Here is a 27,815-nt window from a genome sequence, read left to right on the forward strand (position 1 = left end):
GGCTTCAGAAATTACAATGCAGCATGTATTTTTTTTTACCTGATTGTTTTAGAGACATCCTGAGCACTCCGAAGAGGGTCAGTAGTATCTGGACTGCGGAGAACGCATGGAGCAAACACAATTGCCAGGGCATTAGCTGACATCCGATTCGTCTCCTCCTCTAGGGCAATTCTAAACAGCACCATAATATGACACCATCATTTTTTGTGAGAAGGCATCAAGTTGGAAATTACAAAGTTTGGACACAGGTTAAAGAGAAAGAAAACCAAATATGCTGGGGATGGGATGTAAAGAGATATGGGAAAGGACTCTCAAAGGTTGTGGGGAAAGTTCGTCCTTAAAACATTCATGTGCTACATTTTGCCACACCTCTTTTATTCATGACCTCAGCACTGATGGCATACAAAGGTGCCAATTTCTATGGCCTGTTAGGCTGGCCACATTCAGCACTGCAAGTGTGTTAGAATAAGAACAATACAATATTTTCCCACTAACATGAGGGCCACAGGGTAAAGACACAAATGTTAACGTTTTGCTTGACAACTTAAGGACAGTGGCTAGATACCTAGAACAATCTGACTAGCTGCTGCTGTGTGTGCTTGGATTGTAGTGTTGTTTTAATCTTGTACTGAGAAATGTATATTTTCTGACTGATGGTCGAATAAAGAATGATGATGATGATGGATTGTAGTGCTCATTGAGAGATCATAATCCGTGTGATTTTAAGCAAGTCACCAACACACAGAACTTGATATCCAAGGCAGGCAGCTTTCTTGCCACACTGCATGCTTACAGTATACATGCACAAGTCTCTGAGCATGCAGTCTGCCACCACAAGGATGCTTACAGGAAGTTAGGGGATATATATGTTACATGATGATATACATTAAGGGAAAAAGGAAAAAATTCTACTATCATTCATTACCTTACAAGATGGAAGATCAGTCGCTCCAAAGTACTCAGATGAGTACCAGAAAGCTGGCTGATCACTGAATAGACCCCACGAATGGCCTCCTTCCTCTCATGCAAACCTGCAGAAAGCACATTTAATTCAATTCACTGGAATACATACTAGAATTCTTCAATAATATAAAGTCTTCTTCAAATTAAAATCTAAGATCCAATTGCTAAACACCCCATTCTCACCCACTGGCTTCACTCTAGCCCTCCAAATGTCAACAAACATGTCTTAGAAGCTGCCTAATGCTCAGGTTTTGGTGAGCCTCCTAGGAGAGGAAGTGCTCTTGCAATCCAAAGGTGGCACAGGGATAGTATTGCTAATAAGGGTGCTAGTGGGACTTAAAAACCAGCACTTGACTTGTGTCTGCAGTGCAAAGAAAGAACCCAGCCAGCATATAGTGACCCATACATAGACCGCCTCCCTGCTTTGCTGGCCTATTTCCACTAGCCCAGGTGGGAGGAGCTCTGAGTGAGTCTAGCTATAAAAGTTGTTGCTGGTGAAAGGGGTGCCTCAAGAAAGTCTGCAAATATCCTTCTGGACAAAAAGGGAAGCTGTCGAAATGATCAATTGGGAGAGAAAACAATACTGTACAATCCTATTGTGGGAAATGAAACTTTTTAGTTCAGTATTTAAAAAAGAGGTTGAACTCCTCTAAGTAGAACTGCATTCTTTTTTGTGCAGGTTTTTAGCAGTCATTATTTGCAAGTACACATTTTCATACCCATAGCTCGCAGAAATTCTTCATAAAATTCAAATGTCATGAGAGGGTTAGGTAAATCCCGCAGCCACTGTTTGAACACACTGGCAATGACATGGATGTTGTAGTCATCAAGATTCACACTCTCAATATCTAGTTAAAAGAGAAGGGAGGCAAGCAGAGTGGAAGAAAATTGTTAAGAAGGAAATTATATTTTGCCTCTTAGTGATCAAGCCAACAGCTCTATGCTAACGTAACAGTTGAGGCTTGAGGCAGACAAAAACCCTCTTCCTTGGAACAGGTTACAAAATCATATGGATACAGCACAGAGGATGCTTTCAAGGATTTGCGTGTGGGGATGGGTCAGGCACTACTGAGCTCTGTCAGCCTTATATATGATACAAAAAGTCAACTTCAAATGTCATAGCCAACTATGATTTTAGAGTCCAAACCAATGTTTGAGGTTCCAAGCTTGCAAACATGCAGAAAAGCATTGTAAAGACCTGCTTATCTGTTTTCATCTTCCTTATGTTCAGCACACCCAATTCTATAATCCACAAGCCCTTGGTAACGACACAATGGCCATAGCTTTAGTTTATCTGTTCAAACAGTGAACCAAAGCTGGCACAAACTATGGTTTACTTCAAAGCACGTTCCCAGTTCTGGTCTGCTGGCTGATAGTCAAAAATTATTTGTCAATTCAGCTATTATGCCAAAGTCTAGTCAAGCTTCCTTAACCATAATTAGGAGTGATGTACAAATTGAGCCTATAGCTCTAAAACAGTGTGGATCTGTGTTACGTATAATCAGGAGGAAACAGATTCCTCTTTTCCAGAAGGCCTCCTCACCTGTGTCCAGTCCCTGCCGCAACTCTTTGATCTTATTGGTTGATCCGGATTTCCGGTAAATGCCCTCTGTGTACAGTGCATGCATTTCTATATAGCTGGTGAGCTTCTCAAACACTAAGGGCACTGTTCGCTCTTCAGTGGTCAGACGGGAGAGTTCAACCCCAAATTGCCGTGAGGAAAGCTCAGGATCGTACTAGAAGAACAGAGATGAGGTTATCAGTATCTTTTAAGAGGCAACAAACCAATACTGTCCACAGTTCAGTGAACCCAGGATGCATTAGGATGGATCCTGGTAACAAGTTCAAGCAGGAGAGAAGCACATGGCTTTAGAAACAGCAATTGCAAAATTTTCAAACATATGAGACGGTATTGAAAGACAGTTGTGGAGTTTTCAAACCCTTATCTGATGAAATTCTTTTGTTGCTTTTACAGTTTGTATATAGATGGCGTGTTTTTAGAGTTTGTTGAATTGATTTTATTTTTAGAATTTGTGTTTGTCCGTTTTATTATTATTTATTTATGTATTTATTTATTAAATTTGTTTGTCACTTTTTCTTGCCAAGGAAATTCAAAGCGACTTACAACCAACCAACCAACCAACCCTAGAAAGAGCCATTAAATCTGGGAGGGAACACATTAAAGCAGAGGTTTTCAACCTTTTTGAGTCCATGGCTCCTTTGACAAACTACATTATTTCTGTGGTACCCCCATAGGGAAACACTTTGAGTCTCAGGAAAAAACAATGCATTAAAGACATCCCACCCACTTCTCAAAGCCCACAGATCGTCAAAGGCCAAAGAGCTAGTTATAAAGGATTTTTTTTTTGGCCTAGCACCTAGTTTTAGTCTGTTTTTATCTTGTGCACTACTTCATTGGCTTTATACTGTGAAGAAGTCTATAAATCTGCATAGTATGAATAAGAATCATAGACCAATGAAAGGCCTTTTCCTAGATAGTTGTTGTTCTTGTTATACTCCTGTGTTTACACCACTGTGATAGCAGCAGCACCACAGTCCCAGTTAACAGCAAAGGTAAAACTCAAGAGCTAAAAGTGGAGCCATAGTAAAAAAAATGGCTCTGAAAAGCAGTCCCCATCCAAGGCTGCTCCTGACTCTGCCCTTCTCTCTAGGCTTTACTGCTTGGTTTGCTGAAGTGCAGGACTCCCATTTCACAAGCCTCAGCTTTGCAGGTGAAGGCAGAACAGTAGGAATTCTCAGTGCAGAGATAAATAACACAACTAGGCTGTGACACAGTCCGAGAGGCTACTGGAAGACCTGGATATGCTTTTAAAAAAATACTGTACCATTTAAAGACTCAGCAGCCAACAGTTAAGACCACACTTCCACCTAGACAAGAGCTTCTGACTGAGGAAAAAAGTGCAGGGCTTTAAAGCAAGCTTTGATCACAAGTGCAAAGAGTTCCCAATCAAGGACTGAATGAGAAAGGGGACACAACACCAGGATCTTCCAGCATTTGGTTATCTTCTTTTCTCATTCAACATAACAATTAACACATGAAAAAGGGAGTGATTTTCACTGGGTAAGGCTCTCCATGCAGGAATGCACCTGAAGAAAATGGGTCAAACACTGGGTGAATGTATTACAGACTCTTTTCCTTAGGATTACAGCATGGTCTATCTTTTGCTGTGACAGCCCTGTAAGCACTCTTTATTATGGCATAAGAATGATCAGTCACTGCAAACTATCACTAAAAAGCTACAAGGCTACCACTGAAAAGGAGGGAAATAGTTCTTTATAAGGCAACCCTCCTAAAATGAAGTGACCAGGAAATAAGAGAAAGTTTGAGATCCGCTAATATTTTCTAAACTCGGCATAACAATACATTCCTGAATTGAAGCACCATCCTGATATGAAAATACTGCTTTAGACTGAAATTGCCAGGAAGTATTAATCAAAAAGTTTCCAAATAACGAGGTAGGCCCCAAGGCCACAGAAGTCATGAGATTTGGCTGAATTATTCAACAAACCTTTTCATGTCACATTTCATGTTACATTTTCTGTAACCATTAAAAAACTAGAAACATTCTTAAAATGGAAAACCCTGACTCAAAGAAGATAAAACCTCAGTGATACCACAACAGTATAACAAAAGCATCTCAAGCCAATTGTTCCAGCATTACTATTATTCTTTCTAAGCTTGCTTTTTCTGCATTTAAACATTTAATGCACAAGATCCTGGCAGCAAACCACTTAGCCTCTAGTATGGGAAAACCCCACATTATCTAGATTTTACTTGGATGGAATACCTTAATTTCTTGTTTGCTAATTTTTTGATAGAAGGCCCAGCAAATTTAGGCCCAGCAAAACAGCTAAAGATGGCTGTGCTATTTATTAGATGTGACTCAGGTGGCGCTGTGGGTTAAACCACAGAGCCTAGGGCTTGCTGATCAGAAGGTTGGCGGTTCAAATCCCTGCGACGGGGTGAGCTCCCGTTGCTCGGTCCCAGCTCCTGCCCACCCAGCAGTTCGAAAGAATGCAAAGTGCAAGTAGATAAATAGGTACCGCTATAGCGGGAAGGTAAACGGCGTCTCTGTGTGCTGCTCTGGTTTGCCAGAAGTGGCTTTGTCATGCTGGCCACATGACCTGGAAGCTGTACGCCGGCTCCCTCGGCCAATAATGCGAGATGAGCGCCGCAACCCCAGAGTTGGTCACGACTGGACCTAATGGTCTGGGGTCCCTTTACCTTTACCTTACTATTTATTAGAAAAATAAAACCCTATTTATTTTCGAGTAATTGGTACCCTAAAACTGTGTATGACCTATCATCTACAGTTTATCAGAAATTGTGCAAATCCGGTTTATTCACAACACAGCACATGCACAATCCGGGGGATGAAGGGTTGGGTCGGGCAGACCAGGGACAATGTAAACCAAAATGGCTTCAAAGAAATACATCCAAATGTATTTCCAGGCTTCACAGTGAAAAGAAAAAGACTGCTAGTTACATACAGAAAGAGTTAGTTACCCTGGTCCACAAAACATATACCCTGAGAATATCTCAAAGGATATCTCAAATATCACAGTTTTGCCCATGCTACATCCGAATACATTACCCAAAGTCACACCAGCCACTGACTGAATGAACTAAACACAGAAATTGAAAAGGAACAGTTTAGAGGTAGGCCAGCAACTAAATTAATTTTCCTTATTTTCATATCCATTACTCATTTATCTGGAAACTAGGAGTATAAAATTAGTGGGTGCCATGGAACCAAATGGTCAATACTAAGGCACTTAAGTTATAGTAAGGGCCTTAGAAAATCAATATTGTTATGGCAGTTGCAACACAAGTCCTGCATTTTCCATAAACTGTGAGTTTCTAGGAAGATATGAACAGCCTCCTCCATGTGATAAGTGACAAAGAACCTATGCTGCAGATTTGAAGACGAGAGCCTAGCAGAAGACTCACTTTGCCATAGCAATCTGGATTTTCCATACCAAAAATTGAGGTCCTTCACAATCCAATAATGCAAGTTATATCAGGGAATATTGAAAAACCACTGCAAGCTGAAGATGAAAGAAACCGTACCTTTTTGGGGCACTTGGTTGTGGTCCTCAGGCAGCACTTTCTGTGGCAAGCATGCTTGCATACTGAAATCAGGAACACAACAATTAATACACTTGAATGCTGCTGTGTTGTGACTGATATTTACAGGAAAGCATTTAAAAGGGGGGGAATTGGTTGAGCACCCCATCACACCTGCTGATTCCCTCCAGCATTAGAACTATGGGGCAAATGCAGGATTTAAAACCTGGAGGGCCTTCAGAACATGCAACCTTCTGGTGTTCACTGTTGGCAACAGACTGTAGAGCTGACCTGTGCCCATTCTGAACTACTTTTGTGTCATTTAAGGGGTAAGCAGAGGACAGTGCAGGGTGAATTTTAGGAACTGGACACATAATTCTAATATTGGGAAATAGCATGGTATAAATATGGCTTGTTTGTACACTACAACTTGCTGCTGCTTTTTCTGACTGATTTCAAAGAGGGAAAACAGTGGAAACTTTCACGTGCAAATAGTCACTATATGCTTTTTGGATCCAAGACAAGTGTCTATTGGGGGGGGGGAAGAACCTTTAAAAAGGGTAGGAAAAAGTGCAGATGGGAAGAGTACATAGTAAATCAGTAAGAGTAAACACTTCATGCTTACATTTACAAACAGAGGCCTTGTCCATGATCCATATCAGGGAGGAACAGAATTCACAGTAAGTGGGAATGCTGTACTGAGTGGCCTTAAAAATGTGACCATTATGTTCTTCTACCTACAAGAAAAAAATCAGTTTGACATTCATTGACAGCTGAAAACAGATTTGAGTGTTTACTCTTCTGCTAAAAAGCTAAACTAAGCTATACCAAAGCATTTCAGACAGCTGCTATTTCACTGTTTGGGTGGAATGCTAAAAGCGCATTCTTGGCCCTGCTGGCTCCCTGACTCCCAGAATGCATGTGGCATGCCAAATAATTTAACATATAAAAATGTCCTACATGATCGGACTCATAATCCATCCAACCCTGTGGCTGTCCCAGAAAGTTACAACCATTAGAAAGTATCAGCAGAGTACTGGCAGAGAATCCTAGTCCCTGATGCTCATAATTAGATTTATGAGATTTTGATATTCTCCCACTGTCATATCTTAGTTCATGAGGGAATGTACGACTGGGGAGCGCCAATTTTCTTGTCATTAGTAATGATGCTGAGCAAGATCTGGGTTGTTCCAACAGCGGGACAGTAGTCTAATGATTCAAATTATAAAGTGAACTAATTGCAGTCTGTAGTTCATTCTAAAAATAGCTGTTAGGGCAAGCAAATCTATAAATTCAACCACAGCCAAGTTAATGTGAAGAGTGTTACTCGGATAAGCACCAAAAGCAGAGTGAAGTAAATTGAACTATGAATCCCATTGTCCATAAAGGCAAGCCCCAATGTTCTACATATTTCAGTTAAGATTACCAATGTGTGTCCACACACACAGTTAGTACATTATCCCACAGAAGCCTTTGCCAACCTGGTACCCTCCAGATGTTATGACTACAACTCCCAAACACTTGGCACTGGAGGACACCAAGTTGGTGAAAGCTGTCTTATAGCCACTGTAAAATTAACAAAAACCATGCTTTGTTAAGATGTGTTCCTGATCTATAACTCTGGGTTGTTTCACTAGGTGGCACAACTGTTACAGAGCTGATTGCTTAATTTCTGAAATATATAAAAGCACTTTATGACTACAAGAATATAACTTTTTTGTTCAGGACCCATGGCCTGTTAAGTGACTCCTAGCTTCAGCTTTGGCTCATACAAAATTATCAGCCATTCTATGACTGTTATATCAAAGTAGAATGATGTGCTTGCATTCCGACAGTAAAAGCCAATAGGATTCAAGCGGCACACAAGCAAAATCTAATGAACTTGTGGACCAGTAGTCGTAGTGTTTGAGTTCATTATGGGGGAATAGACCTGGGGTGAGGAACCTGGTGCCCTTCGCACATATAACCCCCATCAGCCCCAGTCAGCAATGCCAATGGTCAAGGGTGATGTAAGTTGTAGTCTAGCAACATCTGGAGAGCCACAGGTTCCCTACTCCTGGAATAGACCTTCCTAAATACTTGGTGCAAAATAATGCATTTAAACTAAACAATGAAAGAAGAAAGTTTTCAACTTACAACATCTGCTTCCTTCTTCCTTCTCTTTTTTCTTTCTGTTTTGGTTACCTGAAACAGAAGTAGCAAAATCAGAAATTAACAGGTTCAGAATCTGTTCTCCCAGTTACCCCTATGGTTCATTCTGCATCCTCATGCAACTTTCAATCCTTCACAAGCACTTTTCAAGGGCCCAATTAATGTCAGATGGAGATTTGGTATCTCATATAATGCTTCTCCCCTGCCCAGTACATCCCTCTGTGATTTCACTTCAAGCCTTCAAACCTCTAGCATTCCTAAGACACTGCTCAATTAACTCTGAGGTGGTTGGAGGAGTCTAGAATCCTGCTGCCATGGTGATACCGGTACCTTTAAAAAGAAATCCAACAAAGGGGCAAATAAAAAAACAATCCTGCCCTGACTGCTTTAGTACTAACAACTGCCCTTTGCATATTTTTCCATGCTTCCAGCTCTGTCCAAGAGACTTGGCTCCATTCTAGAATGGCAGCCATTAAAAAGATGTGAGCACACAGGTGTACAATTATGAGATTGTATTCAACTAAGCAGGGCTGGCCCAATACATTTTGGCACCTGCGGCAGACACCCAAATGATGTCCCCCTCCCTGCCAGGGAAGGAGTGAGGGAAGGTCTGTATCGGGATCTGCTGCCTCCGTAAATCCTGACACCTGAGGCAGTCACCTCACCTAGCCTCATGGGTGGGCTGGCCCTGCAACTAAGTTCTATTCAAAGTAGACCCACTGAAATTAATGGACCTAAGTTAGTTGTGTTCATTAATTTCAATGGGCCTATTCTGTGTAGGTCTAATGAAGGATACAGTCAATAGCTTGCAAAAATTATCTTCATCCATGTGCTTTTCTAGAGAAGAGCAGTCCCCAAGCACAAAGGTTTTACCAGGAAAAAGAGATGTCCATCTCTAGCAAAGCATTATGCTCTGCAATAGTGGAGTGTTGTTTGTGTGGCTAAAGCTGCAGTCTTCTGGGGGTAATGCCACTGCTCACTGGGATGGGGTGAGGTAGCACTGAGGTTGAGGGAGCTCTGGATTGGCCGTTGCTGCTCCTCAGGTATGCACACACTGCCTTGTCTCCTTCTGCACTTCACCTTCTCACCTCACACTGATGCTTCTTGGTCTTAATTTTGTGTTGATTACTGCAAGCTAACCTTTTCAAATTGCATTTGTTATTTAACATACTAATTAGGGAGACTATGAAAGATATTAAACTGCAAAGTGGTTTGTGCCAGGACCTCAGCAACAAATGCCCTTTCTACAAAACAAAGCTTTAAGAGGCAGTAAGGTCACAAGAGGGAGGCTCTTAAGGTACAGAAAAAGAATGTGATCCTTATTCCAGTGGGATGTAAGAGTAATCATTTGGTAGGATGTGCCAGGCCAGTTTACCTTTAAGGCAGTACAATTCGAAGGCATATATTCTGTCATATATTCATCCAAAAACACCTTGAAGGTATTGACCCAGACCCGGACAGGCGATTCATGCCAGTCTCTCTGTTCAAGTCTCATTGTTTTCTCTAGAATCTGTTCAAAGAGGGCATGCAGGTCTTTGTACCGGATGCAGTTTCCATCACCCATCTATAAAGAACAAAGAAGTGAATGTGGATTTCTCTCGATCTGCAACATTTCAAATTTATTTATTTTTATATTGTGATACAAAGCAAGTATTAGTTTAAATCAAAGCTCAACAACAGTACAGCAACAGTGCAAACACAAATTATAAGTAATAAACTTAATTAGCTTTGCTTGTTCTTAATATTGTTATCACCTAGATGAACAGAAGATTGCAGCCACTTTGCTCCTCCCTCTAGTCCTGCTGCCGCCACACTGCTGTGAACTAAGCCACTATGTCCACAACTGGATTCATGGGTTTTCTTGCTCTACACCAGGGGTTGTCAACCTGGTCCCTACCGCCCACTAGTGGTCGTTTCAGGATTCTAGGTAGGCAGTAGGAGAGGAGGGGGATCAACGGCACAAGCTGAATCCTCCTTCCATTGAGCACTGGTGGGTGGTAAGGAAATTTTACCATCAAGAAAGATGCATTAGTGGGCAGTAGGTATAAAAAGGTTGACTACCCCTGCTCTAGACAAACCATGAGCTGTAGTCAACCTTAATCCACTTCCCCCTTTTTAGAGAGCTAATGTGTCACCCTGGTATGCAATAATAATGAGAAATTTCAAGGATTCTGAAAAGTTTTGAAACTTGGTAGCAACCAAGAGCCTACAATCTAAAGCTCTTCACCTCATAACATAGTCACCCTGCAACTTACTGCCAAAGCTGATGAGTAGAAACTGAGGATATTTTGTCGGAATTCTTTCAAGGCTTTTTTAAAGACAACATCCACCAGAGTGTCCTTTTGGCAGTCCTCACTATCAAGATCATTCATCTGTGAAACAACAGAATAAAGTTAAACCATATCATTAAATTTCAATAGCTAATGAGCAAAAGAACATGAGAGGCAGAGGTTAATTCCATCATGCTCTGGTGTGAGCTACTGTATTTACATGAATCGAATGTGCCATCAAATCTAATACGCAACTGAATTTTCAAAACCTTTAAACAAAAAAATTATTTGCTGGCGAATGTAAATGCGCCATCAAATCTAATGCACACCCTAATTTTCACAACTTAATTTGGCCAAAAAAGTGTGCATTACCATTCAAGTAAATATGGTATTTGGGACACTTCGGACACAGCTGAAATGGAGCTAAACTTGTTCTCACTAGGGGTAGGGAGTAGACTTAGCCCCATGCCAAAGGGGGACTTTGAGAGCATTTCTTAACTTTCTTGCATATAAAGTGAATGCCTGCACACCTCTGAAGATTAAGAAATGCACTTGGAGATGCTATTATGGGGTGAGGAGAGGTACCTGCCCTCCAGCCCCACAACACTGGTGGTCCCCGCCTCAATGACAAGAGGTCCTGCAACAATGCACAAGAAGTGTGTTTCTGTACCATAAGGAAACAGAGGCACAGTGCACCTGCATCCTCACTGCAATATCAGAGTTCTAAAGGGAATGAAATGGCGTTGCGCAGGGGTTTAAATCATCCTGGCCACGCCCCCGAGCCTCCTGATTGGGTGCTCGGTGCTGTGATGTGGCTAGGACACCTTGCTGTGATGCGGGACATTGTCCCGCCAACACTGAGGTGGGAGGAAGTGTGCCCGGGAGGCCAAAGCACAACATGCCTCCGCTGTGAGGCGGAAGCGACCTGTCATAGAATGGTAAGATACCCACAATTAAAAGACCATCTTATAAGCAATTCTACTTATTTATAACTTAAGAGCTCTGCTTGATCCAGCTATCAGATCAATCTAGTCTAGCTTCTTGTTCCCCACAAAGTCAAGAAAAGCACAAAACAGGGCTACAGGCAATAAGTGCATTCCACCCAGCTTTTGCAGCCTAATTGGAATTCAGTTGCCTTCATAATATAGTTATAATGGCTAATGGCTGCGCCTTTATAATTTTTCTCTATAAAAGATATGAGATGCAGGACTCTTGGGCTGTCCATTTTTAAAGTTTGGTTACCTTTTTCAAGAGGAACTCATCCATGCTTTTCAAGTCACTGACGCTGGTTATGATCTGTAGAGCGTCATTCTGCCACTGTGCAGGTTCCATTGTCACATTGCTGATTTTCAGGCTGCGCTTTCGCTTCACCTTGGGAGATGGCTCTTTATTCTCCTTACATTCCCTTCGATAGATGCCAGACAACTCAGGACTCCTTGGGGGTGTCATCTCTAAAAAGTGCAAAGTAATGCATGTCACATCAAGCAGCAGGGTTTTCCAGCTCAGACATATATTGCAAGCATCTTTTTTATATAAATTATTTATTATTTTAATGTTTTAAAATACAGAAACAAGGTTAGGAAAAAGAAAAAGTACACACAAAAGGTATATGAAATATAAAAATTAACACAAAAATTACAAAATCAAAGATACATAATGAAAAAGATGTGAGCAAAAAAAAAAGAATGACCATAAAAGCAATGATTCCAATTATTCTCTCTGTAGTTTGTATTTTTCTTATTTTATCGCACATTTATGAATATCTACTTATCGTTTCATTTCTTCCTATTTGTACCAGGTTCAGCCTATATCTGCTATTAGGGTTTCAGATATACCATTGTTCAATAAATATTCTTTGAACATTCTCCATTCCTTCTGTGTTTTTTGCAAGCATCAATGCTCCAGTTCAAAGGTTCTTTATGCCCCTGGAACCTTGATGTGTGCACAAGAAGCTGCTGCATGCCCAAAGGATTCCCACCCACTACATTGTCAGGATTATTCTTAGAAATCTAAGGCAAATTATGGGCAAATACTAAATACAGCTGCCAAGAGGTAACTTTGCACAGTGCATCTGCAACCATTGGGAAAGTTTCTCCTTACTACTTACAAGAGAGACAACTAGCTTACCAAGCGGCACATTATGATTTGCAAAGGGTTGTCTGCAGTCACCCTGTATCAAGCACCTATGTCATGATCCCCCCCCCATAAACAAAAGTGATTTGAAATCCAATACACACAAACCTTTTTGCCTCACTGCTTATTTTTCCCCTCTGTATCTCGTGTGTAACCTCTCGCTACCTGAAATTTGCATAAAAATGCAATAGTGCCATTTCTCTTACCTTCTTCATGTTGTAGACCTGAAATAATCTCTCTTCCTGGTGCATCTTGATCAGAATGCAACTCCAACAGCTCTGACTGGGTAGCAAGCTTCTCCCTGTGGGTCTTCTTCTCAACTTGTCTCCCTTTCCCCCAAAATCTCATCTTGGCTCTCTGAGGCCTGATAAAAGGCAAATGAAAAGAGAAATTACTTCAAGTCAGGCTGCCAGTTTTATTCCGTACCTGCTTATTGCAATGCAAATATCCCTTCCTAAACATTTTCTAATTGTTACTTGGAAAATAGGAGGAAAGTAATGCAAGTATGAATATTCAACCCTGTTAAATCAATTCCACATTGCATTACACTCAGCTTCATAGAAAGGCTTCATGAGATCAGCTTTTAAATATGGGATTTGTTTGACAGCACCCCCATGTAAAACAAAAAACCCCTATCAGAAAGGCTTTTAAAAATGTGGTTAACGGCATTCTTCTCATCTCAATTACATGCTTCTGAATTGGCCCTTAGATAAGTCATGAGCTCTCAGGAAGATTTGTCAAGCATCCAAGGCAACTAATGCTACGGTGCTTAAATAGCACATTACAGAATGTTGCCTGCTACTAGAAAGTGAGAGTTCATTTCTTTTATATAGAATTTAGTAATCTGTATCCTCCAACAAGGTCGGGTTGCTTTAATTTCCAGCCTGGAATTAAATGCAACCTTTGTAGTACAACTTGTAGTACAGCTAAGGTACTTGAAGTGTGATGCAGGTCTCTACAGAGGAAGAGAGGATCTCTTTCTGCCCCACCTATCATATTTTTGTGCATCTTTTAGTGGGACCAAAAGATGGTCTTGCCTTTCCCATCAAATTCCAGCCAATCACTATAAAGCATTATAACCAGAGTTGGCAATACACTTTCTTCCCATTCTTCCAAAGGTGCTGGAGACTATAAGAATAGATTTGGCAGTCAATTAACTTTTGCTTTAGCTGAGAACAGCTTCAGACATTGCAAGTAATAGTGTTAATGACTTGCAATCCTTCCCTTCTTTCGTTACTTGTGTGGAATGTCTGAAATAGTCACTCATACAGTTTCTCCTCAGAGGCTTCCTATGAGTTTTAAGAAACTTTGCAAGGCAGTGTTAGTTTACACTGTTCATTTTTCTATGTTGCTGTATTGTTACTGCACTCAATCTCCTGTATCACCAGAGACTCAAAAGTCTCTGCCATGCCATGATCATGCTTTCCTTTGCTAATAACTGCTTCCTTAACCCTTAGAAACAAACAGTGAAAAGCCTGTGAAAAGCCTCCTTTACAAAATAACTCCTCATATACAGAAAACACATTAGTTGTGAAAACAAGGTGGTACAAAGTTATTGTAGACAATGCTTCTGGTCATTCAGATTCACCTTAAATTACAGATTGATTTTAATGAACAATTACTCCTGGGTTAACTGTTTGAACTAAATCCTGTAACATCCTACAACCCACGGGATCTCTTGTGCTGAGCATTCCAATTACAGCTCTATTCCATGCAGATGCATTTCTCATCATCTCATGAGAACTAACTCCGCAAATGGAATCATACAGTCAAATATGTTATCTGCACCAATTCCTTTTTTAAAAAATAATGTTTATTAATTTTACACAATAAAGCAAGACATATATAACATATTCTCCCCCTTCTTCTACCTCCCCCCCACGAGCCCTCTCCTGCCACGAGAGTCCCATGCAAAGTGGATAATTGAAGGTGGTCCATTTCATAATTGGGTTTATGCCACCAGGAAGCTCTAGGATGGAATCTGCACCAAATCCACCCTCCAAAATGTATAATCTTTTATGCAAACGAGAAAGCAAAATATATAGATGAATGGAATGGCTTTTTGAAATTTGTCCAAACATCCAGGAAATAAAATGCAGATATGAAGGAAAAAGAAAATTAGAAGCAATTAACTCAGGATCTCCCCCTTTCTTTTGGCTAGACATTTTATACCTTCCATCTGCAGCTGCAGTCTTCTGTGCAGCTGCCAGTTTTCCAATCTCTCCTTGAGACATTGTTTTGTGAAGTGTTGTTTGGCCTTCATTTGAAGAGAATCGTTGTAGCAGCTGCAACAATTAGAAGCACAATAAATACTTCAGAACCCACAAGGTTGCTGGATATTGTAAGGATATACAATCATCTTATAACGGTGTAGATATTTAAGCTGCTGCAGAGAATACAACTCACTATGAAAGATAAACTTGGAGGGAAAATGGTTTGCCTTGACTTCTGGCTTGGTTGCCAAAGAACCAGCTATATAAGGAAAACATCTACAGGTCCCTTGTTACAGAGGGAAGGAATATGCAGTACATCAGTCGCCTGCCACTATTGGCTCAGAAAGTCAATAGCAGAGAAAACAGCAAGGAGCTCCATGTTTATTTTCTGTCTGATGTATTTTCGGAAGCTGCCAGATGGTGCCTGTTATACTTCCGAAAATGCTTCACACCCTCCTTATAAGATGTGATTATGGATTATGGTAGAGAGGTTTGCTATAGCAACTTTTCCAGGCACAGCGAGGTTGGGGGTGGGGTGTCTAGCAGGTTACTGGAAATTCAGATATGAGAAATGAACACAAAGCAGTTTATTGTAAATGATTTTTTTTCCTGATGAGATTGAGTGTAGGGCTAGATAAGGGAAAGGAAGGGAGAAGAGCTGGAGTTCTCCCTACAGTCAAAAATCAGTGGGCTGTGAATGTTCAGTTCCAACAGTAACATTGAAGCAATAGTAACATTGCTAAAGAACAACAATGAAATAATGCCCCCCTCTCCCGTTTCTGGACTTAATAGTCAACTCAGGCCAGGTGAGACCTGCAGGCAGAAGTTCACTGTGCATAGATACCTGTATGAATCAGCAATAAGACATAGCTAGCCTGTCTGTCCTCCCAGAGTTGCCATATGCACTGCCTTGTCCCATGAACTTAACTTGGTTTAGTAAGATGATACAGGAACAAGACTTGTACTTGTGCCTGAGAAATCCCTGCTGAAATCCCTGAGAAATCTATCTAGCCCAACATCCTGTTTGCCATTGTGGCCAACCAGATGCCTCTGGGAAGACCAGAAGTAGGATGCGAGAGCAAAAGCCCTCTCCTGTTCCCCGTGGCCCTCATGATGAGCTGTCACTGTAAGTCTTAGCCTCCATTAATTTGTCCGATTCCCTTTAAAAATCAGCTAAGCTGGTGGGCATCACCACATCATGTAGATTTTTGTGCAAAGTAGTATTTTTTCCCCTGTATGTCCCAGATTTCTCACCATTCAGCTTCACTGGATGGTCCTGGGGCCTCGTATTACAAGGGAAAAATACATCACTATCGTTTTCCTCCACACATAATTTTGCATACCACTATCATACTTTTCTCACTCACATTTTAAATAGAAAGTAAAGATCCCCAAACATGATAACCTTTCCATATAGAGCAATTGCCCACAATCTTTTGAGTTTTTCCCACACCTTTTCCAGTTCTAAAATATCATTTTTGAACTGTGGTAACCGGAACTGTACACAGCAGTCCAAATGTGATCACTTGTGAAAAGCCAGAAAGTCTTCAATCAACTAGTTTCCCACTGCATTTGAAACAAGCAACTACAGTTACCCAATTAAGAAAAGCCAGCATCTTGAACTACTTATTGAAGTCGTTTTTTGACTGAATAATAATAATAATAATAATAATTTATTATTTATACCCTGCCCATCTGGCTGGGTTTCCCCAGCCACTCTGGGCAGCTCGCAACAGAATATTAAAATACAATAATCTATTAAACATTAAAAGCTTCCCTAAACAGGGCTGCCTTCAGATGTCTTCTAAAAGTCTGGTAGTTGTTTTTCTCTTTGACATCTGGTGGGAGGGCGTTCCACAGGGCAGGTGCCACTACCGAAAAGGCCCTCTGCCTGGTTCCCTGGAACTTGGCTTCTCACAGCGAGGGAACTGCCAGAAGGCCCTCAGCACTGGACCTCAATGTCCGGGCAGAACGATGGGGGTGGAGACGCTCCTTCAAGTATACTGGACCAAGGCCATTTAGGGCTTTAAAGGTCAGCACCAACACTTTGAATTGTGCTTGGAAATGTACTGGGAGCCAATGTAGATCTTTCAAGACCAGTGTTATGTGGTCTCAGCAGCTGCTCCCAGTCTACGGCATTCTGGATTACGGTAGTTGTAGTTTCCGGGTCACCTTCAAAGGTAGCCCCACATCCAAGCGAGAGATAACTAGAGCATGCACCACTCTGGCGAGACAGTCTGCGGGCAGGTAGGTTCTCAGCCTGTGTACCAGATGGAGCTGATAAACAGCTGCCCTGGCCACAGAATTGACCTGTGCCTCCATGGACAGCTGTGAGTCCAAAATGACTCCCAGGCTGCGCACCTGGTCCTTCAGGGGCACAGTTACCCCATTCAGGACCAGGAAGTCCTCCACACCTGCCCGCTTCCTGTCCCCCACAAACAGTACTTCTGTCTTGTCAGGATTCAACCTCAATCTGTTAGCCGGCATCCATCCTCCAACCGCCTCCAGACACTCACACAGGACCTTCACCACCTTCACTAGTTCTGTTTTGAAAGAGAGGTAGAGCTGGGTATCGTCCACATACTGATGAACACCCAGCCCAAACCCCCTGATGATCTCTCCCAGCGGCTGCATCTAGATGTTGAAAAGCATGGGGGAGAGGACAGAACCCTGAGGCACCCCACAAGTGAGAGCCCAGGGGTCTGAACACTCATCCCCCCACCACCACTTTCTGAACATGGCCCAGGAAGAAGGAGCAGAACCACTGTATGACAGTGCCCCCCGCTCCCAACCCCTCTAGACGATCCAGAAGGATGTTATGGTCGATGGTGTCAAAAGCCGCTGAGAGATCCAGCAGAACTAGGAAACAGCTCTCACCCTTGTTCCTCGGCTGCCAGAGGTCATCGACCAGTGCCACCAAGGCATGATGAGGCCTGAATCCTGAATCCTGACTGGAAGGGATCCAAATGGTCCGCCTGGTATTGGCTCTTAAACTGTCAAGCAAGAGAGCTGTTGTGTTGCCTAGCAACCACTCAGAATGCTTTGATTCTTCAATCTAGAGTTCTGATTGGCTATGTGGTTGTGAATGAGTTTTTCCCTTGTATAGTTGCTGTGGACCAGGCCTGAAGTCTATTTCTCCAAAAATTATATAATGTATATATAATATTATACACTGCTTTTGTTCCGGTTACCCTCAGTAAAATAGTAGAGTAAGCCTGTAATTTACGGACATTTAACTCATGTGCATTCTGCTTTATGTGCTTGGCAAAAAAGACTGACTATAGTTGTTGTTGTTTTAAAAAAGAAATTAATTAAAAGGGGAGTGGAAAGGAGGTGGGCAGTCTGGGAAAAAATATTTGCACAATTCAACCCCGCACTGAACCGAATATGCTTTGACATATTGGACAGTGTTCTCGAAGCTATCAACACGAGTCTGACCAAACAGCCAGATGGGCGGGGTATAAATAATAATTATTATTATTATTATTATTATTATTATTATTATTATTATTAGGGAGTGTGTATGGGTTTATAAAAACCTCTTGACGTGTGTGGCTGGAATGCAACCTATTGTACAAAAGTAAGAGTCATATCTTTTGCTCTGCTCACTTTTGGCCTTTGGTCCTGCCCACCACTGGCATTGTGACCCCAGAAGGTTGTCCATGAGGGAATGTAGCCCCCGTTTTGAACAATACTCCCTACCAGTGGTAAAGGTAAAGGTAAAGGGACCCCTGACCATTAGGTCCAGTCGTGACCAACTCTGGGGTTGCGGCGCTCATCTCGCATTATTGGCCGAGGGAGCCGGCGTACAGCTTCCAGGTCATGTGGCCAGCATGACACAGCCGCTTCTGGCGAACCAGAGCAGCACACGGAAACGCCGTTTACCTTCCCGCTGTAGCGGTTCCTATTTATCTATTTGCACTTTGACGTGCTTTTGAACTGCTAGGTTGGCAGGAGCTGGGACCAAGCAACGGGAGCTCACCCTGTCGCAGGGATTCGAACCACCGACCTTCTGATCAGCAAGCCCTAGGCTCTGTGGTTTAACCCACAGTGCCACCTGTGTCCCTCTACCAGTGGTACACAAGTACAATCTACCCAGCTTTGCTATAGCAACCGAACATTTGCAGTAGGAGAAAACACCATGACTGTAATGCAGTAGAAGATAAAAGGACCATATAGCTTCACTATATCTGTAACTAAGAATGGCTTCACTATAGATATTATTGCTTTGCTGACTTCTTTGGAAAAATAGCAGGCTAGTGAAATGCGATCAGTCTCCATACTTTGTGAGAAGATTAATTGCAACCTCTGCTCGCACCTCCAACTGCAGCCAACAGACAGATTTGGAAGGATAAACTGTTAATCTCCCAACTTCTCTATGTACTGAAATTTATTCAGAAACTTCAGAACTATGAATCACAATAAACTATGTACACTACTTAGAGATGAATATATTGTTGAAATAAATAAAATAAAGATTTAAAAAGAACCTGTAGTCATCCCTCTCAGCATAAATACCCAACACAGCATGCGACTAGAAAAGTTTCCTACTAGATAAAAAAAAATGTTTCTTTGTCCTAAACTTGAGATTGATCTCCCAACCACACAAGTTATTCAAAAAAGGATGTCATTTCTGGTGCAGAACTCATAAAAGCTATAAAATGAGACTTTGTGGTGTGCAATGCAGAGAACCATTAATTTCATTAAAAAAAACAACAACCAAGTTTCTACTTACCCGTATATTCCGGTGTATAAGACGACTGGGCGTATAAGACGACCCCCAACTTTTCCAGTTAAAATATAGAGTTTGGGATATACTCACTGTATAAGAAATACGACCCAGCGTATAAGACGACCCCTGACTTTTGAGAAGATTTTCCTGGGTTAAAAAGTAGTCTTATACGCAGGAATATACTGTATATTCATGTATATGTTGCTGTGCAACACTTATCGCTGTCCAGGAACAGATGTTCAATTCCTCTGTGCAGTGATGGATCATGATCTGCTTTGCCACAGACAGTTAGCCAAGCTAGTCAGCAATAGAAGGGTTGTCACTTAATCAGATTTTATAAATCAATGCTATGCTAGTATCTGTATTATATTTGCACTGTAAATGTATTTTTTTTTAATGGTATTGGGGAAAGGAGGTGGAAGTTGGTTATTCTGTTAGCTGATTCTTTGCCTGAGAACATGGGAGTGTGGTGACTTCAAGCAGACACTGTCTGGAGGAGTTTGTGAGGACAGGCAAGCTAAGGATTAATAACTTATGCGCTGCTATAAAGGAGTTTTGAAAACAAAAAGGACTAAACCCTCTCTTAGGCTCAAGGGAGAGAAACACATTGTATTCATTAATATATATACAGTTGTACCTTGGAAGTCGAATTCCAAAACGTTCGAAAACCAAATCGCAGCTTCAATCAGAAGCCACGGAAGCCCCATCGGACGTTCGGGTTACAAAAGAACGTTCATAAACCGGAACAATCACTTCCAGGTTTGCGACATTCAGGAGCCAAAACGTCAAGAGTTCCAGGGCAATCGGGATCCAAGGTACAACTGTATATGAATAATACTTGTTCGACTGTTGCCAACCTGTCAAGTAAATATGTATCTTCAAGTCTCGTGTAAAGTGCCTATTTTATCACAAATAGCTAACACGCTACGCCTAAGATTGCTTTAATGCACTCAAAAGCCCGTGACTAATGTACAACACTGGAAAAACATTGACTTTCAGGGCTTTTGTTCACTAACAACCAACTGGTGCAGAGGCAATAACCTACTTTGTTTCTTTCATGAAATCAATCAACTCTGCATATAGTCAGACTGCCTGGCATGCCTCCTCCTTTACTTTAAGCTCAAGATAAATACCCTACATCAGGGGTCAGCAAACTTTTTCAGCACTGTCCCTCAGACCTTGTGGGGGGGCCAGACTATATTTTGAAAAAAATATATGAATGAATTCCTATGCCCCACAAATAACCCAGAGATGCATTTTAAATAAAAGCACACATTCTACTCATGTAAAAACACCAGGCAGGCCCCACAAATAACCCAGAGATGCATTTTAAATAAAAGAACACATTCTACTCATGTAAAAACATGCTGATTCCTGGACCGTCCACGGGCCGGATTTCGGCCCCCGGGCCTTAGTTTGGGGAACCCTGCCCTACATGCTTGTGAATATATGCCAATGTCCTTTCCTATATCCACTGCTGTACTGAAGCTTGCTTTATTATTACTTGAGATTAAAACACAGCCTCTGCAAAGGGTAGCCATTAACATCTGAATACTAATGAACCACAGGAAAATTGATCAAACACCGAATATATCCCACTCTAACTAGCCAGATTAGAAAGAGAAACTGGCCCCAATGGTCAAAAACAACCAACTTTAGGAAAGCAGGAACCTAAGTCCAGTGAAACTAAATATATGTTGGGAATATTCACATGCCCAGCTTTAAATGCCTATGCAGTATACTTATACACATGTATACGGCATACTTATGTACATGTTTATACGGTTTTAATATATAACAATGGGAATGTAATTCAGCATAAGCTAAAAAGCAGAGCGGCTGCCCCAAAGTAGGTGTGCCAAACTACCAGTGAGAAAGCTTGTGAAGCCCCAAGGGCAGCATAGGAAAAAAGAGAATATCAAATGAGATGAGAGTTTAGGACTACTTGCATGCAAATGAAACCTGTTAAACTATGGCAGCGGAATCAGAGGAGCATTTTGAAAAGTGGCATGAATGGGACTCCTTCCGAATATGGAACTCTCCAAGCAAACAGTAAGCCCAGCCCCCTTCCCACCTTAGCAGTGATTCCCAGTGTGAAAAGCTTTACTGATAGTTAAACTAGTGATTTGTAACAAGGTAAACCTCCAAGAACATAGCACATTTCCTGTATGCACAAGGGAGAAAGCTTAAAGCTACTTCACTACCCTCTCACTGGGCTCTTCATAACAATCTGTGTAACAAACACAAGAACTGAATCAATGAAGATGCTAACCAGCTGCTCTGGTAGCAATGTTGTGACACAACTATATCCCCAAAGTTTTCAGAATAAGTTCTCTTGAGAAGCCCCTATGCTATGGCTTTGAGTACTTAAAAACACTCATTGCCTTGAAGGCTAATTAATGAATATGAACTTCAGGGAATTAGGAAATGGCTGTTCCATATAAACAGTTCTACCATCACTTTTAGAGGGATACTCTACTGGTGCTGACCTTTAAAGCCCTAAATGGCCTTGGTCCAGTATACCTGAAGGAGCGTCTCCACCCCCATCATTCTGCCCGGACACTGAGGTCCAGCGCCGAGGGCCTTCTGGCGGTTCCCTCGCTACGAGAAGCCAAGTTACAGGGAACCAGGCAGAGGGCCTTCTCGGTAGTGGCACCCACCCTGTGGAATGCCCTCCCACCAGAGGTCAAAGAGAATAACAATTACCAGACCTTTAGAAGGCATCTTAAGACAGCCCTGTTTAGGGAAGCTTTAATGGTTGATGGATTTCTGTATTTTAATATTTTGTTGGAAGCCACCCAGAGTGGCTGGGGGAACCTGGCCAGATGGGCGGGGTATAAATAATAATAATATATTATTATTATTATTATTATTATTATTATTATTATTATTATTATTAATTCATTTCCAGTTTCTCTGAGGAACTGGCATGTTCATTTATTGTACTCTAAATCTGGAAGGCAGACCGCCTCAGTAATATTTGTCTATTTTATTTGATAGTCCATTGCCTGTTGAAAGTATTTCTGTTTAACAGTGTTTTTAGAGAATTAATTTCATTCAATCTTGGTCATTGCTGTGCAATTCAGGGTTTTACCATTTTATGAGGTTTTAATGATTTCATTTGTACAGAAACATGATATTTATGAGTGGGCAGATTATGAATAAGATAAAATAAATGTGTCAGGGATGTAAAGCAGATTGTGCTCCAACCAGAAGGGTGCCTCCAAGAGCAATCAGTTTTTCTTCGAAGGATAGGCATGAATGGCAGTGAAGAATGCCACTGGTGTGGGGCAAAATAAAAAAATTCCTTCAGTAGCACCTTAAAGACCAACTAAGTTTATATTTTGGTATGAGCTTTCGTGTGCATGCACACTTCTTCAGATACACTAGGTATATATTTATATTTAGCTAGTGTATCTGAAGAAGTGTGCATGCACACGAAAGCTCATAACAAAATATAAACTTAGTTGGTCTTTAAGGTGCTACTGAAGGAATTTTTTTATTTTGCTTCGACTCAGACCAACACGGCTACCTACCTGTAACTGGTGTGGGGGCTCATCATGTTCCCTGCACCTGGTGATGCAACCATTGCTCTTCAATAATGTACTTGCCAAAAAAAAGGGAAAAAAAGAATGTACACCAGCCCCTTCACCTGCAAATCTCCATAACTGGGGCATTCCAAGTCAGGATGAAGTGATGGAAACTTAGAGAGAAACGACAATAGTCTAACTCAATATGGCTGCCCCATATTTCAGACCACCCCAAGATGTCTCCAGAACTTGATGTAATCTGTGCTCTTTTCTGCACCTGATTAAAACATTTCTGTTTATCTGAGATTAAGCTGAGATTAAAGCACATGTCTTTTTAGCCTACTGTTTGAATTGAATCTTCTGAATTACCCCCCTATTATTGTCCATGGCAGGTCGCTCAACCATTGCTGTGTCCTTTCTTTTAGCAGATCAAGATGATCAGGTGGCAGCAAAAACTGCAAGGTTTTTAGTGGGGGCAATTAGAATAATATCTATTATTTGATTATTGAAGTAAACCTCCAAAATGTATTTTATATAGTTAAGTTTTTACCTCTATCTTCAGTACATTTTATTTTATTGCTATGGCTAGTAGCTGATGCAAATAAAGATTCTTCTCATTCTGATTCTTCTGAATGTTTTTAAGTATCTGTTTTTAACTATTAAAGGATAATTTTTATGTTTTATGTTTATTGTTTGTAAACCGCTTAGAGGTTTTATTGCAGCCAAGCGGTATATAAATACTGTTAAATAAAGAGAAAAATGAAACATGCTTGTGACTATGTTCTCGGAGGTTACAGGCTACTACAAGAAGGGAGAAACAGCAGTGGAAGGTGTCAGTACAGCTACTGGTTAGCCAAGAGATGCTCCCACACAGCTGTGTGTTGGATCAATTACCATTTCAGAGTCACTGTGACAGGGCTGCCCAAGTCTGGCTGCACAGCCGGGCTCAGGGTGAGGAGGTTGGTCAAGGGAGAGAAGGAATTCAAAACTGTCATCGTAATCCTCTTCCTCCGTATCCCCCTCCCAATCAGCAAAAGCACCTCTAGTCAAGAAATCAGAGCGTGTCCGTGCCATGCGGGCTTTCTTTTTATGGGCTGGTCTGGCAACCTGCTTGATACCAAACGATAAAACAAATAACATGAAAATGCTTTAAACAAACAAACAAACAAAAAGGACAACATGTGATTCTGCTGCTGTTTGAAGTCAAACAAAGGGGAACATGCAACCATAAGGATTAAAATAAAAGGCTAATTTCCAAATGCAAGTTGGGGGGGGGGGAGTAAACAAGTTGGTAGTAAGCAACAAAAATGAAGGACAGCACAAAGAAAATGTATTGTAATGGAAACCAATAAAAACAATGGGGGGGACAGAAACAAACAGCACAATTGCTTTTGACACAGCTTATGTGTAGGGTCAATTCAGGGCAGGACTTGGACTCAGTTCTCACTGAGATGGTAATCCAGTGGTTGGGCTGGACTTCAGACTGCAGGTGGGCACCCTAGCAAACTTCCTGAACATGCTAGTTTTCTATGTGCACAGATTTGTTATTTTGAAGGACCATTCATTCATGTGAATTCCCACCTGTAGCCTGAAGTAGTACAGTCCACAAACACCCTTACTACCTCAGTGAAAACCAAGTGAATGGTTTATCTTTGTATTGCTGTCTGTAGAGCACTCTTAAACCTTGCAATTGCTTCCCTACTGATAAAATCCTGCTCCATCCCTTTACTCTCATACTGTTAGAAGGTAGCCAACAGAATAAAAAAATTCTACCAAAGAAAGATAAGGTTGTTGCATACCTCTCCCCTACTTTGTCCAGAAACCTTTAATGGTTTTTTATGTTCTTCTTTTGGAAGCAATGCTGAAGATTCTTTGCTGAAACTAGAAAACATAATTATTGCAGATTGACCCACAACAGGTCCGATACATACTCCAGGATGCATAGTTTGGGAAAGGCATCTGCAAGTCACATACATTGTTGTAATCCAGGGATGGAAACTCGGCCTTCCAATTGTTGCTAGACTTCAATTCTCATCAGCCTCAGCCAGCACGGCCAATCCTCAGGGCTGATGGGAGTCGCATACCAACATTTGGAGGGCCACACTGTCTGCAACCCTGTTGAAATCCTTGCAATTACCCTGCATGTTAGATCAGGATTATTACCCCCATATTGTGGGACAGGAGCAAGCTAAGATGGAATGGTTTGCTTAAGGTCACCAATTTATTTCATGACAGAGCAAGATTTGAGCCCTCTTCTATTCATAGCAAAGCCTCTCAGTCAGTACCGGTACTACATTATATCCCCAGTCTCAGAAGTGTATAACCGGTGTCTGGGTAAAGTTTCTGAAACTGAAGATGACCAAATAAGAGGACAAGTGCTTCAGCACTCTGAATAGGTTCATATCCCTTCCTATGAATGGCAGAAAACAAAGATTGTGGAAAATATAAAATATTGTAAATCTACTTAAGGTGCATACTTTACATAGGTTGAAGAATTTTAACTTTGGGGGTAGAACATTGATTTCTTAAGCACAGAGTAAAACAGTGAAATTTTTTCACATACAGACTCCCAACATCATCACTATCAATATATATATAGACCCCTCTCTCCAATTAATACTGTTCTGGGTTGGAGGTAAGTTACACATGTTCCTGTGTAAATGTCAATATGCATACAAATGGAAAAGCCAGAACATATATGTATACTAAAAATATAAATCTACTACAGGAACACCACATAGAAAACAAAAGAAACAAATGCCATTTTGATGTTTGAATTTTTCCATGTGCATGATTTTTCTGGGGGAAGAATCCTTTGGTTTTCTTCCATGCGGTTAATATTTCTAGGAGGGCTCAGGCCTTGTGAAAGTGAAAGTGAAATAGAAATACTGCAACATCATACTCACTTAAGACCCACATGACTGTCCTTTGGGGTAAAGAAAATAGAACCACCTCTAGTTTCAGTAGAAGAGCTTTCAGTACCCTGGCGAGGAATTCGGGGCAACCTGAACCGTTTTTCTCTTGCAGGCAGATTGCTCAAGCCTTCTTGAGATTCAGCAGCCTTTTGCAAGTTTAACTGATCTTTTCCTGCAGACTGCTGAACAACTGGGGTCTTGTCTTCCTTTCGTTCCAGGATCATGATGATAGTCTTTTCTTTCTGGGTCTTCTGGCAAACAGGTGGGCTTCTTTTTGTTGTGACAGTAAGACCTTTAATATCCACCATTGAAGTGGGCCCTGCACTTGTTGTAAGACAAGGCTCCTCTTTGCTCTGGGGACTCCCAATGAGGAGAGATTGAGGCTTGTCTGTTTTCTTTGGTGACCTGATAGAGGCTCCTTGAGAGGATTCCCTGACCCTATTCTGCTGTTCAAAAACTTTACGCTGCTTCCCCAAAATTTCCTTCTGCTGTCGAATCTGCTCCATCATTTCTTTCTCGTTCTGCAGTTGCTTTTGTTTCTGGCGCTCTTCCTTCTCCACATTTAGCTTCTCCAGCTTCTTGATAACTGGATCTGAAGATAGCATTTCTGAAGCAGGGCCCTCTTGTCCACTGAAGGAAGGCTGACATTCCCCATGAAAGGCTCTGCTCTGCCCTGACCTGTCCAGTTCAGTGGTATGCTTGGCTTCTGGGAACAAAAACTTCCCCCCTATTTCCATTCGCTTGTTCCTCAAATTGTTCTCTATAACTGACTGGCCAGCTCTGAGACTGTCCTGTGGCGGCAGGTAAAATGTAGGTAGGCTGCTTGAAATGTGTGGCTCTCTTGTGTGCAAGTTGTAGACAACACCTTGAGAATCGCAAACTGATCCACCTTTAGCAGCAAGGCACTCTGGTAATTCAGAGCTTGAGGCCAAACTTTTTCCACCCAACACATTTCTATTTATATCTGCATCAAGGACGGGGATGCATTTAACATTGTCAGATTTAGGGCTATTTGGTAACGAGTTTTTGGGATCAGGCTCGTGTAGCAAGGTTGGGTCCTGCTTGCCCTTCTGAGTGTCTTCATGGCTCAGCATCTCTAGACTTCCCTGAGAGCTTTCACTCTCTGGAGTTCCCCTGGGAGATTGCGTGTCTTCAGAAATCATCTCTGGTGACCACTGATGCTCTTCTGAGGGAGAAGCCCCACCAGTGGACCGAACCTTAAGCAATTCCAAACTAAATATTTCCTGTTCCAATTCACGCATCCGCCGGCTCTCTCGCTTTGCACGAACTCCTTTCTTTTGGTTGAGGTCTTCCAATGACTTGGGTCTCTCTCTCACAAGAACTTGCTCATCTATGCTCTCTCCACTCTGGCTGTTGGCTCTCCCATAGTGTTTGTACAATAAAGCCTCAGAATTATCCAAGGGATCAATCTGACCCACTCTGTTTTCAATCACTGACTTATGTTCTTCCACAGCTTTCACTCGCTCTTCAAATGAACGATCTTCCCATTCAGAAGGATCTGATCCTGTAATATCCAGGTTGTCCACTGGTACAAGTCCATCCTCTTCTTTAACTGCCAGTCCATTCCTCAATGGAGCCTCTCTTAAGCTTTGCTCCTTTAAAATCCTCAACCTTTTTTAAAAAGAAAGAAAAGAGATTTCAGAATTATGTGTTGCCAATTTCTCACCCTTCTCTTTAAAGCATTGCAAGGGTTTGGATTAGATGACCCCTGGGGTACTTTCCAAATCTACAATTCTATGAGACTTTCCTTTTTCTTCCAAGCTTCTTCCTCTAGCAATATGGCAATATTATTAAGTCA

General features: G+C 41.5%; 1 protein-coding gene across 12 annotated transcripts in view; it reads right to left on the reverse strand.

The window, feature by feature from the left end:
• The window catches only part of MYO9A (myosin IXA), a 137,780-nt gene that overhangs the window by 10,838 nt on the left and 99,127 nt on the right, over window positions 1-27,815 (reverse strand). For 7 of the 12 annotated variants that reach the window (XM_088656529.1, XM_035132342.3, XM_035132343.3 and 4 more), the window contains 15 exons: window positions 25,988-27,628; window positions 24,881-24,962; window positions 23,976-24,191; window positions 14,779-14,891; window positions 12,813-12,970; window positions 11,716-11,924; window positions 10,459-10,575; window positions 9,579-9,767; window positions 8,189-8,236; window positions 6,678-6,789; window positions 6,056-6,117; window positions 2,507-2,699; window positions 1,683-1,811; window positions 926-1,031; window positions 40-171 (listed from right to left, as the gene is read on the reverse strand). In XM_088656529.1, coding sequence (XP_088512655.1) covers window positions 40-171; window positions 926-1,031; window positions 1,683-1,811; window positions 2,507-2,699; window positions 6,056-6,117; window positions 6,678-6,789; window positions 8,189-8,236; window positions 9,579-9,767; window positions 10,459-10,575; window positions 11,716-11,924; window positions 12,813-12,970; window positions 14,779-14,891; window positions 23,976-24,191; window positions 24,881-24,962; window positions 25,988-27,628 — 3,507 coding nt within the window. The remainder of the gene's footprint in view (window positions 1-39; window positions 172-925; window positions 1,032-1,682; window positions 1,812-2,506; window positions 2,700-6,055; window positions 6,118-6,677; window positions 6,790-8,188; window positions 8,237-9,578; window positions 9,768-10,458; window positions 10,576-11,715; window positions 11,925-12,812; window positions 12,971-14,778; window positions 14,892-23,975; window positions 24,192-24,880; window positions 24,963-25,987; window positions 27,629-27,815) is intronic. The other 5 variants (XM_088656530.1, XM_088656531.1, XM_035132345.3 and 2 more) reach the window with 2 other exon arrangements.

This window comes from Zootoca vivipara, chromosome 13 (assembly GCF_965207765.1).
Source record: "Zootoca vivipara chromosome 13, rZooViv2.hap1.1, whole genome shotgun sequence".
Classification (NCBI taxonomy): domain Eukaryota; kingdom Metazoa; phylum Chordata; class Lepidosauria; order Squamata; family Lacertidae; genus Zootoca; species Zootoca vivipara.